The following is an 18657-nucleotide window of genomic DNA, read 5'->3' on the forward strand; positions in this document are numbered from 1 at the left end:
CAACATATATATATATAGTATGTATTTTCTGTAACTTTGTAACATGGTGTATCGTTTATTTTCTATGTTACAATTGGTACTTTGTTCTCTGTTTTGTATGGTTAGAAAAGGACGCATTAACCTAGGGTTGTGTGTTTTATAATGCACTCAAAGCTATTGAGGACCTATTACCCTATGGGTATTTATAAAAAGGGAAAATATCAAAGTGTACAGTAACATGAAGTCTAGTCACTTTTCTGTAAATAAAAGCACTGGAAACCGTTTGTGGTGGCTGTTAAACTATCACAGTTGAAACCGATGTATATGTGGGAAAAATGTTGCCACATAAATAATTTCACAATCTAAATCAAGAATCGTCTTTGTCAAATTGTTTTCTTTTTCTTTTCTGTACAATCTATTTTCTGTCTTCATAGCATCTTTGGAAAAAAGTCCAAAAAAGCTCAAATGTTAAGAGAATAGTGTATTTTTTAATAATCATAATCAGAGTCTTAAATTACATTGATCTTTTAAGTGCTTCTCTGTTTATACTTTCAATGCTAAACTGAAATGTTTTTGATGAATTATTTATTTAAGGTACGTTGCAGTAATTTGTCAAAAACATTGGCGTTTCATCACTTTAGCATTCCCTCAGAATCCTAATACACATTTCGATGGTGAGAAGGAAATCATTTTTTTGAAACCCTCTGAGCACTCTCCCTCCATGCATCCCAGTGACAAACACAGTGGGAGGCTGGGCCAGATGCAGAGGGGGCACACTGCAGAAAGAATTGCATTTCCAAAGGGAGAATGTCCTGCTGTGCTGTGGTCATTGTACCAAAGTCCCATAACCTTTCACCTTTGACCCCTGCCAAGGTCTGTATTGATGAAACGTACATCCTCTGTGTCATGTTTCTCTGAAATTCTGCGCGAGTGAGACTTTAGATTATAAAAAAAACTTGTTTACACCAAAAAAAAAAATAAAAAAAAGTCTTTCAGAGGAAGATTGGTGTGAGTAAGGATGCAGGACAAGTGCTGCCAAACCAGCAGGTTCACCAAAACACTGACTTTACAGTTTTTATTACTTTCTTGCCTTTTTTTTTTTTTTATTATTTTAAATTTTAAATTTAAAAAGTAAAATCTAATTTTATTTCCAGATGGACTTTGCAAACATTTACGGCATTTCAACATCATATATAAATGGACAGGTAGACATTAAGATTCATTTTAAGATATACAATAATAATATTAAATTAAATAAAGCATGGGTGGGAAAAATCGGATTATATAGTTGCTTTTTTCACGTTAAACTACGTGCAGATGGTGTTTAGAGGGTCAGTCTCACAGGAAAAACGGCAGCCCAGTTAGAGAAGGTCAAGAAACTATATACACACACAACTTGTTTCAACCTGACACTAAAACTTTACTTCATTTTGTTTCTCATTGACTTCGATAACCAAAATCTCAAAATCGTGTATAAGGCTAACTCGATTTTAAACTGCTCCTTTTTCTAACATTGACTTCATCCACCGATTGGACCTTTTTCAGTCACACACATCATACAAGTCCGTCGCCTGAAGGAAGAGTCCCATGCGTCCTGTCAGCTGTGAATTTGTCAGTCTGTTGATACAAGTGTTGCAGATGACATGTTTTGGTAATAAGCAGCTGACTGTTGTGTCCGGAGGGAGCAGCTCTGTCCTCCTGATGGGAACAATAAGGGGAGTTTCCCTGCTGACAGCAGCGGACCTGACTCCGGTTAGCCTGGCGGCTAGCTAGCTAGCTAGCTGGGTACACCACACTCCCCGGTGCCGACAGAGCCAAGCTGCCTTCACATCTCCTTCACATCTCCACCATGGATTTAAATCAAATCTTGCCACAGCTCGAAAGCGCAGATGAAGAAGAAACAGAGAAAGTCTTAAAGCAGTTCAACCTAGAGGTGAGTCGCTTTTTTTTTATTCTTTCTTTTTTCTTTTTTTACGTCAACCAAAACAACCCGAGGTGCTAACGTTAGCTAGTTAGCCGAACAGCTATGCTAGCTTGGGGACAGCTAAACAGCTTGATAGGCAGCGAAACCGATGGTGGCTCTGTCCCTTAATATTTAATGTCACATTGGTAAAATTATAATAAAGTAACCTGAAAGAGCCAGGCATGACTTTGGTCCGACCTTTAAAACACCCAACTAGAGCCGATGATGCTAATGCTGCCTGAACCAGAAATGATTACAGTGACAAAATGAAACAGCAAATATTGGTAATAAAGCAGGTTTAATTTGTGTTTTTGTGTTTGTTTGTGTGTGTGTGTGTGTGTGTGTGTGTGTGTGTGTGTGTGCGTTTCAGAATAGCCACACTTTCACATTTGACCAAAATGAAGAAGCCCTGCGGATTGTAAGTAGCATTTACCTGAGCAGGTTGTCATTACAGGATCATGGTAGTCCTGTTGAGTCATGTGTTTCACTGTGTCATTTCAGAAGCTGTGTCAGACTGTGCTGTCAGCACTTGGGAGCCCGATGCAGCCCAGCTGTCAGAGGACGTGTCTTGAGACTCTCCGCATCCTGTCCAGGGACAAGCGAGTCCTGACACCTGTAGCCACACGGGAAGGCATGCTGACTCTGGGAGGTATGGCGAGGCTGCACCCTGGACAGGGAGGAGGTGACGCCCAGTCAGAGGAGGAGGAGAAGGTGGTGGTGGAGGCCTTGAAGTGCCTATGCAATGTAGTGTACAACAGTCCTGCAGCTCAGCAGGTTAGTGTAGATGTGCAGCTGGCTCATGGCCTGTGTGCCAGCCTGCAAACAGCCCGCACATGGCACCATGAGGTGGGCCTCTTCACACTGCGCCTTCTCTTCCTCCTATCTGCCCTGCGGTCTGATCTTAGAGGGGTTTTAAGGAGAGAATGGCATGCGGGGAGACTGCTGACAGAGGTCCTGGAGCACACCTTGGATGTGCGCTGGGTGGGCTCCTATGAAGCTGCCCGTCCAGATCCACAGGCCTTGCCCATGCCAGCAGAGGACAATGAGCGAGCAATGGAAGCACTCAAGGCCTTGTTCAACCTCACACTGTCTGACGCTGGTGGTGAGGTAAGTGTGTTGTGGTTATGTGCCAGGCTGTAAGAGTATGTCATGTTATAGCTAATGTGTGCCTAGAACGTCACAATGGTTTGTTCTCTGGCTAATTAAAGTGCGCAAGCAGGAGTTATGTGTAGATCACATATACAGACATAAATCAATCATGGATTAAACTGTCATGGACCATAAAGATCATTCTTCCCCACAACAGCCACATTACATCTTATCACTCAGCTCAGCCTGACATCTTAGTTATGTCTTACCTTATTGTTTTGTTTTTGACAGACTGTTTGTTTGGAGTTGATGTTTGTTTGTATATCCTTCATTTGTTAGGAAGGTGATCACCAGTTCCGACTAATTGCTGCCATTTTGCGTCATCTGTTGATGCTAAAGACTGAGACAGAGGAGAAAACAGAGGAAGCTCACAGGTAGGAAGGCTAGAGCTTTGAAGGTGCCTTTACTTTTGCGTTGCTGCTGAGCAGATTTGCATAGAAAATCACAGCTTTACAGATTCCTCTCATCATTCAACAGTACAACAATGGGAAATCACCCACTGTGATCTGCATCTAAGTACTGACTCTGGACAACTCGAGTGCTCACTGAGCATCTGTGAATAAGCAACTTACTACACGTTAAAGCTGATGGTGGACTGCAGAGTCGTGGGAAGGGCAAAACAAAAATGTTTCTTTAGAGCTGTGATGGATGCTTTATCTAGTGCAGCAGCATCTTATTCTTATGGTAATTCAATTCAGGAATGCCAAGAATGTGTGACCATGGACTAAAATTTAAACGGTGTCATAAAAGTGAGTGATGTTCCTCTTGACTTGTCAGGCTTGTGGCTGAACTGGTCATGGGAGTTTGCCCCACTGATCAACATAATTGAGAAGTAGCAGTTTGTAGTTTGTTGAAATGTGAGTATGTGAGAAGCAGTTGAAATGGAAATGTCATTGTGGAAGGAGAAACATTCTATTTTGTTACATTATCATGTTGAGCTAGTTTTTTTACTTTAAAAAAAATCTAATGGCTTTTAAGCAATTGAAAAATATAATTTTTGAAAATTTCGGATGATCTCAAGGCCTTGATGAATCTCCCTGCAGTTCAGAGTGGTAAAGTTTTCTATAAAACTTCAACATACATAGATCAGACACAACATCAAGCCAAGACCACCTCTCTAAAATGTATTATATATGTTACCCTTTTGGACAGGCCTCAGGATGGACACCCTCACTGCTCTACGGTTATACAGCCCCATACACAACAAATGTCGTGAAACCTTCCTTTTAGAAATAGCATTAACTTTAACAACAGTTTGAGCCACTGTAATGTGATGCCAAGCCCTCTTCTCAACCAAACTCCCCCACAATCTTCCATTGTGGGGGAGTTTGAGGTTGCAAGAGTCTCGGCCCTTGTTGTGCCCGAGCTATCACCTATCACATTTCGTCCACAATCCCAAAAATCCACTCACAGATGGAATCCCTTTCTGTTTGCTAAAATTGTGGTGACAAAAAGTTGACAAAGACCTTGGAAAAAGAGTCTGCACATGTCAGCTGTCTTTCTTGAGTTTAATAGCATTCAGTGAATGGACACATACGACCGTATGAACGGTCAGTCAGTGAGAAAACCTCGAGCCCTTAAATAATGCAGTTTATAGTGTTTCTTGAAAGAGTTGATAGCGCCAACATTGTCAGATTTTTTCAGAAAATCTTTCTTACTGAGACATCACTATCTTGAGGTCTCATAGGCCATCTCTTGGTTTATGGTAAATTTAGTTTGTATCTTCTCTGTGTCTGCCAATGCTATCGTAGTATTAAGTAAGAAACTTGTTTACATGAATAAGGTGTGACAAAGGTTACAATAACCGGGGTTCACTAGCAGACCGGTTAAATGTCAAACTTTTCCATCACAAGGTTTTGACCTTGACCCTCCAAGCCCTTTGGCTGCTCCATCGCAGAAAAGTCCGATTTTATTTTATTTTTTTTGTCCTGTAAAGTACGCTGAAAATATATTTTTTTTATCCCCCAGCCATGCTGTCAACTTGCTCAACAACCTGCCCGTGTCCTGTCTGGATGTGTTAATTGACGTGCCTGTCCAGGGAGGACTTGAAAACTATGGCGGGAAAAACATGGATGCAATCCAAGTGTTGCTGGATTTCATGGAGAGAAGGATTGACAAGGTAAAGTTTGCCCTGTGCTGCAAATACAGAGGACTGTGTGAGTTATACAGTAAAAATGATACACGATTTTTAGACTATACAAAAGGCAACAGAAAAGTTTATCTTACATGTGAACTACATTACATATTTTTTAAACAAATCCCAAGCAAAACTTTTACCACATTTTTATCAAGTTTTGCATTTATTTTTTTAACAAAGCATATAAGAGAACCATGAGAGAAAATTGACTCATTGTGAAAGTCCCTGAAAGACATTGCAGTGACAAAATGTGTTCTATTGTCCACTTCATACCAGATTAATGTGAAGTTTTTGCAGATGTTGTACACTTTCTGTCTTAACTTCATTATCCTTCATGTGTGTCCATTATAATCAACCTGTGGTTCACCTCATTCAGCTCGTGAAGTGTTTGTGGACTGTGTCTCTCCAAGCAGGGCTCCAACTACAAAGAGGGGCTCACTCCGGTGCTTAGCCTTTTGACTGAAGGATCAAGACATCACAGAGAGATCCGCAGATATATCAAAGCTCAGGTACTGTAGAATGTAAAGGGTAAAGACTTAAAGACAGTCAATGAGAAAGAATGTGGCATTTCTGGTGCCTGCTAGAGTTATATGGTTAAGCTTAGCTTCTTTAAGGTTAGTGTCTGTGTTACTGAGAAGTACTGCAGTCTTACCAGGTCAGAAATAAGATTAATATAGATGCTATTTAATAGTTTATGTGTTTCTTAACCATAATATTGAGAGACAAGGAACAATCTGACCTATCGAAAATCTCTTCATCTTCAGGTACTTCCCCCTCTGACAGATGTGAAGATCAGGCCAGAGATTGGCACAACCATCAGAAACAAGTTGGTTCGCCTTATGACTCATGTTGACATGGGTGTGAAGCAGACGGCTGCAGAGTTTCTCTTTGTTCTGTGCAAAGAGAGCGGTAAGTGGGAACAAGCAAATGTGGAATGATGGGACAAACAGTGGTCACAAATAAATAGAATGAGAAAAGGAATAATATCTATAGTTGACTCCAGCTAATGAAATATTTCATTGGCAGATTAATGACCCCTGCATAAATATAAAGCTTATCGCAGCCTTGTTTGTTTGTGGTTTCATTTTCCAGTGGACAACCTATTAAAGTACACAGGATATGGAAATGCCGCAGGACTCCTGGTGGCTCGAGGACTTCTTGGAGGAGGAAGAGGAGAGACGCAGTACTCCGAAGATGAAGACTCAGACACAGAAGAATATAAGTCAGCTAAACCTTTGTGAGCAATACTAAGTATAGCACTGACAGTTAATGTTGTGAGCACCTTGTTTGTTTGTCAGCAGGATCAGAAGTGATTTAAAATTAATCTATTGTGGGGTACATCTGGATGATTTTCTATGAACTTTCTGCTGCGTGTGTGTGCGCATTGATAATGTATGAATCCATTTGCAGCTACAAATTAAGTTTACTCACTTGCATATTTTAGTATCAACCTCATCACTGGTCACGTGGAGGAGCCAATGCCGAACCCCATGGAGGAGATGACAGAGGAGCAGAAGGAGTATGAAGCCCAGAAACTGGTCAACATGTTTGACAAATTGTCAAGGTAAAATACTTCTGCTACACAGTGCGTGAGCTTAACTAACACGTGTAACTCATAACTAGTACAGTTATCAGATTATTTGTGTTGAATTTACTGGACACCATTGGGGAAGGGTGTGGTGAAACTCAACGGGTTTCTGGGATAGAGGCTAAAAGTTTTTGAAATCCTTTCCATGTGGAGATTTTTTTTCCTTTTACAAATCAGAAATGCATCACTGAAGCTACAGATATTTCTGCAGATTGTTGACAGGAGTTTGAGATTTTTGGTACTGTACCTTACAGAAGACAATAGCATTAAAAAATGGCAGGAGGCAGGTTGCCATGTCTACTGATGGAAAATCAGTTGATATGTGGTTTTTCAGGCTTCCTGCTAAACAAACAGATGGGAGAAACTCAGAATTTTGTGACAAATTATCAATTATATTTTCCTTTGCAAAGGCTTGACCAACGTGATTAACTTCTTCTCTTAGAACAACAGTTTCATCACCTGTTCAAATTAACCATATTATTTGTTCTCTCTGTAAACGGGCCTTGTGCATTAATGTTGACCTTTTATTAGCGAGCAGAGGCTAATGCTTGTCAACCATGATGCCTGTACAAAAGTAACAGCTCCTTGCCAACCGATTCATCAAAGGAGGAATCTCTTGCCGTTAGCTGCAGCTTCAATTAGGCTCGGACTTCCAGCACGCCGCAGCATTCAGCGAGAGTAAATGGAAGCTGCAGCATCATTACCACCACTCCATTAATTATCACCTAATTGGGAGAGAGAATTGGCTTGTTGGTCCTGGTTCCTTTATGTGTTTCATTCATGGGTTTTAATAACGTGTGCTGACTTTATTCTTCTCATTGTGAAGAGCCAATCATTGGTCAGACAGGGAGTGGACTGAGACAGAGGTACAACTAGACAAAGCAATTTGGGTGGAACGTGGAAGAAGAGGAAGGGACATGGGTGAACAAATGTGCCGGCAGAAGAAAGCTGACCTTGTCATTGTCAAGCCAAAGAGGGGGTTGAGCTGTAATGAGGCACGTGTGGCCAGAAGAGGAAGATTCCTTTCTGAGGCTGCATCTTCTTTCTTCTCTTCCTCAGTGAAGAAAGGTTATGACCGAGAGCTGCTTCCTTACTACTCTCACTGCTCTAAGGAGATCGGTCAAAGCCCTGCAAGAATGTGCTTCCCTAACTACTTAACTGATCCTCCAATTAGCACATATTCCGCTGTCCCCACCCGCCACCTACCCCCTTTACATCTGCAGGACCCCCAGTCCTGTGTGACTGATGAGGAGGAGAGGCAAGGTGGTGGTGGTGTTGTTTTTTTTTTTTTTCTCTCTCTCTCTTTAATTGGGAGGGAGGATGTATGTTTGGCCTTGTTTTGTTATTCCTTGTTATACCTGCTGACATTGAACATTGATTTGAGTTTCATCAGTCATCTCGAGGTAACAATATTCTTAAATTTACCCACCGCTGCCCTCAACCTTTGTCCAAACTTTTTTTTTTTTTTCAATATTAGTTACATTTAAATGCACTAATCAGTGGGAATTACATGGCCATTTGTATTTGAATCTTTCCAATTGGTCCTTTTTAAATCTTTGATGATAAATTATCACAGAGGGAGTGGTGACACAGTGCAGGTATAATTGGATTAGGGTGAAGGAGCAGCCATTGCTTTGAGGAGATTAGTCTGAGCACTGATCCTGTAATTAAACCTGCCACAGGAGAGGAGGGCTGAGAGGGAAGGAGGATGGCCAGCCAGGGGCCAGTGTCCGTGAAGGGGGGAGGGTTTGTTGAGTGAGCGTCCTCAAGTTGTGGATGTAAGAGGGTAAAGATGTACCAGTGAAAGCCCTCTTTAAGACTTTCCAGGCACAAAGGATCACAAACAGACTTGGGTTTGTCTATAGATTTTGTTTTCTTTAAGAATGCAGAAAAAGACATTAGATCCACAACCAGGTAACTTTCTTCCCCAAAAACTGTTCTTCCATCAGTATCTGACGTCTTTGTCTTTGTGTCCACAGGCAGAACGTCATTCGGCCCATGGGCGTCAGACCAGATGGGACATTAGCGCCTCTGGAGGAAACTTTATGTGATCCAGCTGATGACAACTCAGGATCAGACTCTGATTAGCGGTCTGCACATTCAGGTTGGATTTTCTAGAGTGAGCCAACCAGGCCAAAACTCACATAGAGCTGTGTCCCATTTCAAAAGCTGGATCCTTTGAAGGTAGATCCTTCAGAGGAGCCAAAAGCTAAATGTGAAATCTATAAGAGAAAGTCTCAGTCTGCATATAGGAACAATGTAGAGCTGTCTCCAAATAGAAACTACACTGGTGGTGGATCAGAAATAATATAGTTGAACCTAGAAGGCTGGAAAGGCAGGTCACTGTACTGAAACTGATCGTCAGACAGTATGAGGATTGATTCTACTTGTTAACAAAGAAAACCCAAACTGATAATGGAATTGGCTCCTATTTTCAACTTTCTAGTGGTAGCTTTAAGGCTGACATCTTTTATTTTTATGTCGATGTTGTGTGCTTTGCTCCAGGTTAACTCACATTTACCAACGACTGTTGACCACTTAAATGCAAAAACACTGTCAGGTAAATGAAATGTAGGAAAGTAATATTATGCAGTATTTTTCTAAAATGCCACGGTCTAATTTATCACATCATCATCAACAAAGGTGACTAGCATACAGTGGTTTTTGGGATGCTGAGGGCTGAAAAGGCTACACAACAGCCAAGCAAACCTTTCTCTCTAAGCCTCATTCAGTGTGTCCTTTGAAATGGTACAGGTCTTTTTGGCCTATTCTGACGTATTCAGTCTCGAAGTGCGTTTCAAGAAAATGCAGCCTTGAAGTGGAACACAGCTCAACATTTCACAGCAGACTTTAGGGGCCCTGACGCTGCCGTTGTACTCCACAGTGAAAGTGGACTTGATGTGCGATGCACTACAGCGCTTAGGAAGCTTCCGTGTTTACTCTTGCACCTTTCTCACATATTTTTGTGCTCATTAAGCTGAGAAAAATAGAGGAAACATAATTTTTTGCTGGATTGTGTGTTTCTTTTTGAAAGCACTCTTTGTTAAATTATCATTCCTTCGCATGTGCTTTGGTTTTTCACTTTTTCTGTTTCATTTTTCTGCTACAAGATTGTCCATTGTATGTGTGTCTAGATAATTAAAGTGCACAATATACACACACCAGTGGACATAAAATCACAGTAAAAACAGTTTGAACTGAAGTTTCTGCATGGGACATGGGACCTGTCCAGGCTGGACCACAGCACTGAGTTGAGTAATTATCATGAATGTTGGTCAGTTATATATTCAGGATGGTTGTTGTACTGTCATGTCCAAAGGTGTTGTGGACAAGATATAACTTCCTCTTTTCATATTAAATGAAGACTGTCTTGGACAATAGTAAGCAGATTGTTTTCTGCCTGGTGTAACAAAGTGTGCAAACTGAATGTGCAAAATGAAATGATTTGTCTTTTAATCTACATTAGTCTTGCCAAATCTGCATGATGTTAAATCGTTTCTCAGCGATGTGATTTGTTTACTAGATTAAAATTTTTTCAAATTTTATATAAATCAAGTATAGTTTATGTATACACTGAATAATCTTTCTTTGTAGGTACAATTTTGGATTAAATGTAAAAGCTGCCAGTTCTGAAGTCAGCTGCATGATTGAATGAGTTCACAACAGATTTGGCCTCTTAACTGAAATCCTACTTTAGTGTAGTGATATTTGTTGTAAATAAACAGTTATTGCTGATACAATCCTGAGAAATGTAATATTACTTTTCACTTGGCCTGTGAATTGCCTCTACGGCCTCTTCACAACCAGAATAACGTTGATAGTTTAGGTGATAAATTAAAGGGAAAACCAAAATCAAGTGTCTTATTAAAGCGTTTGGCCACCATTTGTCACCAGATCAACCTCATGCATCCTGTCAGATCCACAGAAGCCATTTTTAGTGAGACGGAAGTTTGTTTTTCTCCCTTTTCATTTGTCTTTCTTTGACACTCCCATTTAAGTACCTTTTTGTTCATCCACAATCACTGATGATATGTTAAAGTTGCATGTTGATCACATTCTGTCCATCTGTTACGGGAATCATTTTGTTCTTTTTGCACAATCTACTGTAAATATTTTATGTAGTGAGATGTCCACTGAAAAGTAAATAAACTGAAAAATAAGAGTGTCTCTTTCTTGGGCAATGCATTACTGACAATCCAAATTACATAATAAATTTTATTAAATACATTTTTAAAATACAGTTACAATACAGATATAAAACACTGACAATGTGTAAAAAGACTAAACATAATTTTTGTCAGAGGATTTAGACTTTAACTTTAGTGTTCTGGACGGACCGACTTCACAAGTGCTTTAAATAGGGTGGCTTGAGTTGAAAGAACATGTTGACTTGTTCATATGAACATAAGAGTAGATTATTCATTATTTGAAATGATCTGTATTAATATCAAATACGTGAACGGTTACAAGGAACAGTCTTAATGTGACCCAATGCAAGAGGAGACTCATTTCCAGTGTCAGCCTTTATCAAAACACAGTCAGTTGCTCAGGTTGGATGACGCAGAGCTTTTGCTGTCGGTTTCTGAGTCTGTCTCCTCACTGCCACTGTTTCCTGTTTGACCTGCTCTGGACGTTTCTGTTATGCTGGGAGGATCCAACATACCTGACAGAGGGCTGTTTATCAGTGTAGAGATGTGCTGCAGAGATCAGGGAAAATATTTTTACAGTCAGCACAAGTACTTAAACACATCCCATTTATGGTCCCATAAGTAGCTGGCACTTTCCAGAGCTATTTCTGGTCTGTTTCCCCACATTCCCATTACAACAATCTACCACTGAAATAACTAATGAGAGCTATTAATTATAATAATAATAATAATAATAATAATAATAATAATAATAATTATTATTATTATTATTATTATTAAAATTAAAAAGGCCTAATGCTTAAGGGGGAACTCACCCCTGTTTCCTGACTTCTCATCAGCTCTTTGATCTCGTCATTCCAGCCGAGCATCTCAGCAAACCTTCGGACTGTATCCTCTAGATCACCCAGCTCCATGTGGTCTCCTCTCCGCAGAGGGACCTTCTCAAACGGACCCACAGCATGCCGGTTCAATAGCAGACGTGGCACAGTGGAGCGCACTGTATTCACCAGGCTTGAAAATGGTTCAATCTGAAGCAAAGAATTTTGGTTTAGACACAACTGAGCACAACACTTACCTGCTTTAAAAAAAAAAAAAAAGTGCTTACCTGTAATGATGTTCCCATGATAATTAGCAGATCCGCTTTTGGGAAGTCTTCTGCGTGGAGAAAATACTTCTGTGGCAGGTCCTCCCCAAAAAATACAACATCAGGTTTGACTGTAGCAGCACAGAATGTGCATATGGGAATGTTGTCATTCATTATAGCATGCTGTGGGACAAAAGAAGGAAATAATACTATGGTACTAAAACAAAGGAATCACCATGATATATTGGTTATAGATCACAAACAAACAAACAAACATACACACACACACCTTAGCCTCCTCAGCAGGATACGGAGTATAACACAAGTGACAAGAAGCTGTAGAAAAACTACCGTGAGCTTCCACAAGTTTGTCATCTGGGATGCCACATACTGTGAAGAATATTATGACATTTAAATACCAACAGAATGCAGCTGGATTACACGTTTGTCCTTCATATGCTAGTAGCTCCTTCAAGTTGTCACTCACATTTCTCCAGGCCGTCAATGTTCTGTGTGTACATTCGGAGCAGCAGGCCTTTGTGATGAAGCATGCGGATGAAGTAGTGTATGTAGTTGGGCCTGTGGCTGCCAGGATACAGAGCTTTGGCCAGGGAGAAGAAAGGCTGCGGGTCATTGGAGAAGTAGTCTATGTTGAAAATGGCTTCAGGGTAAGGGATGTTGTACTTCTCTAAATTGGCGTAAAGACCGGTACCTGGAGTTCTGGAGAAAAGTTCATTTTGAGCACAATATCCATTCTTCATGAAAATGAAGGATGAGAGTGTGGAGAAAAACAAGGTAAACAACAACAACCTGAAGTCTGGGATACCACTGGCTGTGCTTATTCCTGCTCCGGCCACCACAACCACATTCTTACAGCGACCAAGCTTCACCAGCCGAGCGACAGAAGCAAGACTTCTGCGGGACACTGACTTGGTAGCAGACCTGGAACCAGAGGACTCGCCAACCTGTGTGGGTTTTCTGCTGTATTTGGACGACTTTCCTTTACTGGAGAGCATGAAGATAAAAGACACAGACATTGTATCACCTATCTTCCTTGTGCATCCAGACCAAAGTAAGAATGAATTCAGTGCATGTTTATTTTCTTCAGAGGAAGAATCAGGCCAGGGAGCTATACTACTGGAGAGTTTTGGATTCGGAACAGTAAACCAGTCAGAGCTACTTTACACTGATTTATGCACTTGAACATATTCCTCTTAACTGTCACACTCCCTCCCTTCCTGAGTTACAGCTGTGAAAATTGAAAGAGGTGTTTTTGCAGAGCATTCACAGTGAATGTGACCTTTGTCCATTTGGACATAAAATGTCAATACGTTTGGACATTTGAGTCAAATTATGTTACAATTAGCATATTAATATGTAAGTTATGCCCAATTACTTGTTTTATGAGGTCACAGTGACCTTGACCTTTGACTTACAAAATCTAATCAGTTCATCCGTGAAACCAAGTGAATGTTTATTGCAGATGTAATGAAATTCCCTCCGGGGGTTCCTGATATTTAGCAATCATAAGAATGCAAACTCACCAGGACCTTGAACTTTGACCATCAAACAAAAAAAAAAAAAAAACCTAATCAGTTTGTCTGTGACTCCAGATCAGCTGTGTTTTTTTCTTACGAGTCGTGGTTGAAACTGTAATGTTCCCTTTATTTTGTAGTGTTAAGACAGTATAAAGCCACACCTCACCTAGAGGGTAAAATGTCCTGTCCGCTCACACTCATCAGGCTGAGGTCCTGAGCCAAAGCAGAGTCCGCCTGCTTCTTCCGTTGCTTTCCATACGGGGCCAGCGCAGAGTCCTGAGCTTCAGTAGGATGTCTGACCTGGGAGCTGGAACTGCGGGTTATCCTGGTCACTGCAGGGTGGGGAGCTTTTTTATCCCAGCTGGACCTGGACCTGTTCATTCCAGCACCTGTTAACAGCAAGACAAAATACTAAATCAGTTGCCCTGAATGAAAGTCTAGGCAATGTTTACTAGCCCCAATGTTTGTTTGTCTTTCTTTTTTTTAATAAAACCAGTTTGTGGGGAAATTAGTCCCAATTTCAAAGATGTTTTCTTTTCGCTTCACTTTTTTGTAGAGATTTTTTCACTACACACTGAGTTGTTTACGGTAATTAGCTGTTTCATTTGCTCTCCCTCCCTCTTCTCTGTCCCGTATTTAAAAAGCTGTTACACTGAGATCATCGTTGTATCCTTTTCTCCTCACTTGCTTTGCAAAGAGAGAGGCTGAAATGTTTTAAAACTGTCAGCTGCTGAACAAAAGGTAATGACTGCAATATATTTAGCCCCCTCCCCAACCAGCAGCTATGCTAATACAGTCCACAGATATGGCAGCTTTACTGTTCAGGGAAAGCTGAGGGTCAAGCTGCATGGTGTGTGTGTGTGTGTGGGTGGGGGTGGGAGTTAAAAAGATGGGTGGCAGAGGTGAAAGACAACCGTAGATTGACTGTGTGTCAACAAACCCAGCTGGGAGAGAAAAGAGGATGCCCCCTAACAGCCCCCTCAAAGTGAGGAAAAGACTGACAGGGGGGCACAGAGATAAATGATATACAGGCAGGATTCAATAAAGAGCAAAAAGAGGAGTAGAAGCAGTGACAGAGGGGAGGAGGGTGGTGGTGGGGGTGGGGCCTGATTTCCAAAGCTATTCTTGGCCTTCAAACAACTTCTACAGGGAATGAGTGTGAGTGATCAGCAGAGGCCGCGAACAAGGAAACAAAAGAGCTGTAAGCCATAAAAAAGGGCTGCTTCAGAGGCGGCAAGGAGATAAGATGAGCTTTTCTCCAGTAGCACCGTATCGCCCTCCAGAGGAGGGGTGAGAGGAGGAGGAGAGGGGTCACTGCAGGTTTACAGAGCATCAGCATGGCTGCAGCTCGTGAAAAGTCTCAAAGCATTATTGTAAGTGCTTCAATAAAATTTTCCTTGAAATGTCCTCAACAAACTGAAAAGTGATGTAAATAATCGCTATAAAAACCCTATTTTTAAAAATTCCACGCTTTACAAACTACGTTTACATTTTAGGAACTCCTCTTTCGCTTTGCTTCTTTAAAAAGGCTCTAGCTTTCACATAACTGTTTTTTTCCTCCTGCACATCCTAAAGAACTATTAAAAAAACGGTGGGAGGGCGAGGGTCTCGGCTTTTGTTTGGGCTCTTCTCAAAAAGACACTGCTGAGTACAGGCAATAACTCACCAGGCCAGTTATTAAAGTCTCACACAGATTGTGTGGTGCAGCAGCGGAACCAATACATCAACATGATCGGACCCCTATCTCAACATTTATGTTGTATCTGGAAACACATACACACACAAATTGCCTTTATTCTTCCCTTCATAATATATTATTACGAAATTAAAGTGGAATCAATGTGAAGAGAGAAACTCGAACACAAGATCGCATTTTTCGAAAAGCCAGTGTGGCTGGAGGAACCTGGTGAGGAAGAGGCAGCAGCAAAGGCCTAAACACTTTAGTAACAAGTTAATGTGGTGTGGGTGCACAGCATTTTCTCACGTGATCAAATGATTTCATATAACAGCTTTTTATCTGATGGAGGCCTAATTGTACTACAAATGCTCTTATTCTTTAATGACAAATAAATCCCTGTATAAATGACAAAAGGCTTAAAAAGGATTTGAGAGCCCCCCCTTTTGCTTAGTCTTTCACACGGCTCGTTCTCGCAGCTCTCCTTAATGGAAATGCTGAGCCCAGTGTGTCCCAAACCGGACCACCAAGAGTGTAGCTGCTCATATGAGGGTTACAGTTATCTAACAGGACAGTCCTATAATACCGGACACACCTCAGTGCTCACCATTTCTCTCCCTTCTAAACAAAAAGTAATCTTTTTACAGCCCTGGAGGCTGGAAGCAGAATCTCCCTGACATTTACTTCTCACTGAGAAACCAGAGGTCCTGTTAGTGTGTGGATCAAAGTTGTTCTGTTGATTGTTATTGGACTTAAAACTATGTGCTGATTCACTATTTAAAAGACACCATACTGAGATTTCCATGTCTTGCTTTAATTCTAGAGGTCCAGTGACTAAAGTGGTCAGTCAGCGCTGATCATGAACTGTGCCTTAAAACAAGCTGTCAGGACATGCAGGAGAGCAGTTGCTGTTGTCAGCCTCGCACCAAGCAGTATGTTCAACTGTTTTTTGTTTTTTTTTTTTTGCTCATAAAAAAAGTCTGCCGGTTAGTTCTATTGATTAATCATAATTCTTTTTTGTAATTACTCTCAAAAAAAGGGGTGTAGCTGAGGTCTTATTCACTGTCAACAGCATTATGCTGTTACATTTAATGAAAGGCTTTTCCCCTGAAAACTTACCATTTAACTCTCCACTTGTAGCAGAATTGAGGACTGACAACTTTGACCCCCCTCTCTCTCACACACACACACACACACACACTTGAAGAAATGCGGGGGGGGGGGCAGGCAGGCCTGTTGCCATGGAAACCTCTTCACTACTTGTTTGAGAGGCAACAGTTGTATGTCCTCCTTCTCCACCTGCTCACTAATGACATATCACTCTGTGTAGCATCTTTGTTGGACTCCTAATTGACACAAAGCAGCGAGTCCTAATTTGTGTTAGTATATTGTTTGCTCACACAGAGGCGAAGATGGGTGGTGGAGAGCTAATTCTGTCCAGTAGGTCGATGACTAACCAATGACTCCGGGCTTGTTACTCCTCTGAAGAAGAAACGGTACTAAATTAAACAAAAGTCAACTAATAAAAGGGATGCGATGTTGTTTGTCATGCATGCGAGATTCACTTCGAGAGAAAGCAATCTGTAAAGAAAACTTTTTTTTTTTTAATCAATTTGACTGAAAATACAGGTCCACTCTGACACCATGCTGGAACTTTAAGATGTTTGGAAGTTGTTGCTTTAATAAATGGCTCATAATTAAAGTTTTTTTAATTAACATATATTTAAACCATTATTGTTGATTGTTTAAACAACTTTCAGCACAAAAAGACTAAAGACATTGACTAAACCTTTGGAAAACTGAAAAGTTGTTTTAAGCTTTTAGTAAAAAGGAAAAAAAAAAAAAAAAGACAGCCTGTCAGTCAAGATTGTTGCTGAGGAAGCTTTATATATATATATATATATATATATATAAAAATACTGTGATCATGTTTAGAAAAGACACAACCTACTTTCGGATTAGCATGCAACCCTCCTGTGTCTGTACGAAGGCAGAGTGAAGTGAGGCTTTGAGGAAAAAAAACAAGCTGACATATAGTTTGCAGTCGCAGGTTTGGTGAAGCGTCAAAAGCAGTGAGATTGCAGTGTCACCTGCTGGAGCTTCCATTGCATTGCATATGATTGCCAACATATATTAGAAAGACTCAACCGTCTACTGTGATCAACCTCTAAAGGAGGGTCCACTTCAAAAAGAGCCACAAACATTCATGAGTGTGAAAGCAATCTTATCAACCAATTTAAAGGCTCCTGAAAAGTGGACATCATCTATACATTACATTTTATAGTCATTAGTTCTTTAGATTTCAGATTCACAATTAATTGACCATCTACATATAGGATGTGTGTTATGCACAAATAAGACCGACTGAAGATCTCCTCCATACATGCTTTTAGATATTTAATATATGCCTCTGGTAGGTCTTTCAACACCAAACGTTGGCCACCTTGTTAAGATTATGAAAACTGCACAATTCGTGCTTCTTGTCATTGAAACAATCCCAAACGTGTGATCATGAAAATACATTGTAACAGCTGGATATATATTGGGTGATTTGTTTGCAAGCTGATTATGCTGCAACAGAAAATGCTCCTCTACTGACAGACTGAAAGTGAAGGTGGAGGTGAAATGACACTGAGCTGACTGGAGAAGGGAAGTGACCAACATTAGACTTGGTGTCTAGCTGCCTGAGGATAGAAAAACAAACACACGGGGATCAAACTAATGAGGTCGTGAATACTGAGTGAAATAAAACATCGGTGCCGTCCACTGTGATAACATTAACATCATTAACTTCATCAGGACGTTGTTCTTCATCGCTATGACCTGCCTGTGTTTGCAGCCGCCGGAGCCTCTGCAGGATGAACAGACGACGGGCAGATTGCGGACTCTGCTGGGCCGGTCCGGACCTTTCACACTGGACCCTGAAGTCCTGGTTTCCAGCTGCAGTCAGCTCACCGGCATCCGGCTCTTTGGCAGTAAAGTTGAATTAGCTGCCTGGAGCCTGAGGAGTAAGTTTTAGAGGACAGTGCTGTCACTGCGCTGCTGTTTCCGGGTACTAAATAATTCATTACGAATATGGGCGGGAAACGGAGTGGTGGTCACGTGGTATGGTGTTTCCGCTTCCTCCATTCGGGCTTTTCTAAATAAAATGGGAACTGACTTGTAGAAGTGTGGCTGCAAGTAAAAGATCTTCCTTCCTCGATAAAGGCTTTAGGTTGTAGTTTTACATTCCAAAAATTGATATTTCCCTCTGGGAACGACCATGCTTGTGAAAAACACATTAAGTTAACTACATATTAATTTATTTTTGGCCGTGATCCAAATTTATTCTGAAGCTTCATTGACACACAAAGTCCTCAAATTGTGATTATAAAGACATAAACAGAAACGTGAATT

At 40.8% G+C, this 18657-nt stretch overlaps 2 protein-coding genes across 3 annotated transcripts; one reads left to right on the forward strand and one right to left on the reverse strand.

The window, feature by feature from the left end:
- Positions 1 to 1639: 1639 nt before the first annotated feature.
- Positions 1640 to 10970, forward strand: ric8b (RIC8 guanine nucleotide exchange factor B). 2 transcript variants are annotated; one of them, XM_029523748.1, is made up of 10 exons: positions 1640 to 1912; positions 2313 to 2360; positions 2444 to 3049; positions 3371 to 3465; positions 5060 to 5210; positions 5639 to 5737; positions 5993 to 6137; positions 6321 to 6465; positions 6673 to 6792; positions 8796 to 10970. In XM_029523748.1, the coding sequence occupies exons 1-10, from the start codon at positions 1829 to 1831 to the stop codon at positions 8902 to 8904; spliced, it is 1602 nt and encodes a 533-aa protein (XP_029379608.1). In that variant the 5' UTR covers positions 1640 to 1828; the 3' UTR covers positions 8905 to 10970. The 2 variants fall into 2 exon arrangements, with proteins under 2 accessions (XP_029379608.1, XP_029379609.1); XM_029523749.1 differs by having other exon boundaries at positions 1641 to 1912; positions 5642 to 5737.
- Positions 10971 to 11034: 64 nt separating this feature from the next.
- On the reverse strand, positions 11035 to 18298 carry LOC115056561 (NAD-dependent protein deacetylase sirtuin-3). Its single transcript, XM_029523092.1, has 8 exons — positions 18089 to 18298; positions 13753 to 13975; positions 12859 to 13053; positions 12536 to 12768; positions 12338 to 12438; positions 12070 to 12231; positions 11780 to 11992; positions 11035 to 11513 (listed from the first exon to the last, which is right to left on the reverse strand). The coding sequence occupies exons 2-8, from the start codon at positions 13965 to 13967 to the stop codon at positions 11355 to 11357; spliced, it is 1278 nt and encodes a 425-aa protein (XP_029378952.1). The 5' UTR covers positions 13968 to 13975; positions 18089 to 18298; the 3' UTR covers positions 11035 to 11354.
- Between the last annotated feature and the right edge of the window lie 359 nt (positions 18299 to 18657).

The sequence above is a fragment of the Echeneis naucrates genome, chromosome 16 (assembly GCF_900963305.1).
Source record: "Echeneis naucrates chromosome 16, fEcheNa1.1, whole genome shotgun sequence".
Lineage (NCBI taxonomy): Eukaryota > Metazoa > Chordata > Actinopteri > Carangiformes > Echeneidae > Echeneis > Echeneis naucrates.

What these genes read in the sequence shown, in the direction of transcription:
- LOC115056561 (XM_029523092.1), bottom strand. Translation starts at nt 13,967, where the DNA reads ATGAACAGGTCCAGGTCCAGCTGGGATAAAAAAGCTCCCCACCCTGCA. An exon ending in CAGGACATTTTACCCTCTAG is followed by an intron (nt 13,054 to 13,752) that starts GTGAGGTGTGGC and finishes CATGCTCTCCAG; the next exon opens with TAAAGGAAAGTCGTCCAAAT. An exon ending in CATTGACGGCCTGGAGAAAT is followed by an intron (nt 12,439 to 12,535) that starts GTGAGTGACAAC and finishes TATTCTTCACAG; the next exon opens with TATGTGGCATCCCAGATGAC.
- ric8b (XM_029523748.1), top strand. Translation starts at nt 1,829, where the DNA reads ATGGATTTAAATCAAATCTTGCCACAGCTCGAAAGCGCAGATGAAGAA. An exon ending in ATGAAGAAGCCCTGCGGATT is followed by an intron (nt 2,361 to 2,443) that starts GTAAGTAGCATT and finishes GTGTCATTTCAG; the next exon opens with AAGCTGTGTCAGACTGTGCT. An exon ending in TGTTCTGTGCAAAGAGAGCG is followed by an intron (nt 6,138 to 6,320) that starts GTAAGTGGGAAC and finishes TTCATTTTCCAG; the next exon opens with TGGACAACCTATTAAAGTAC.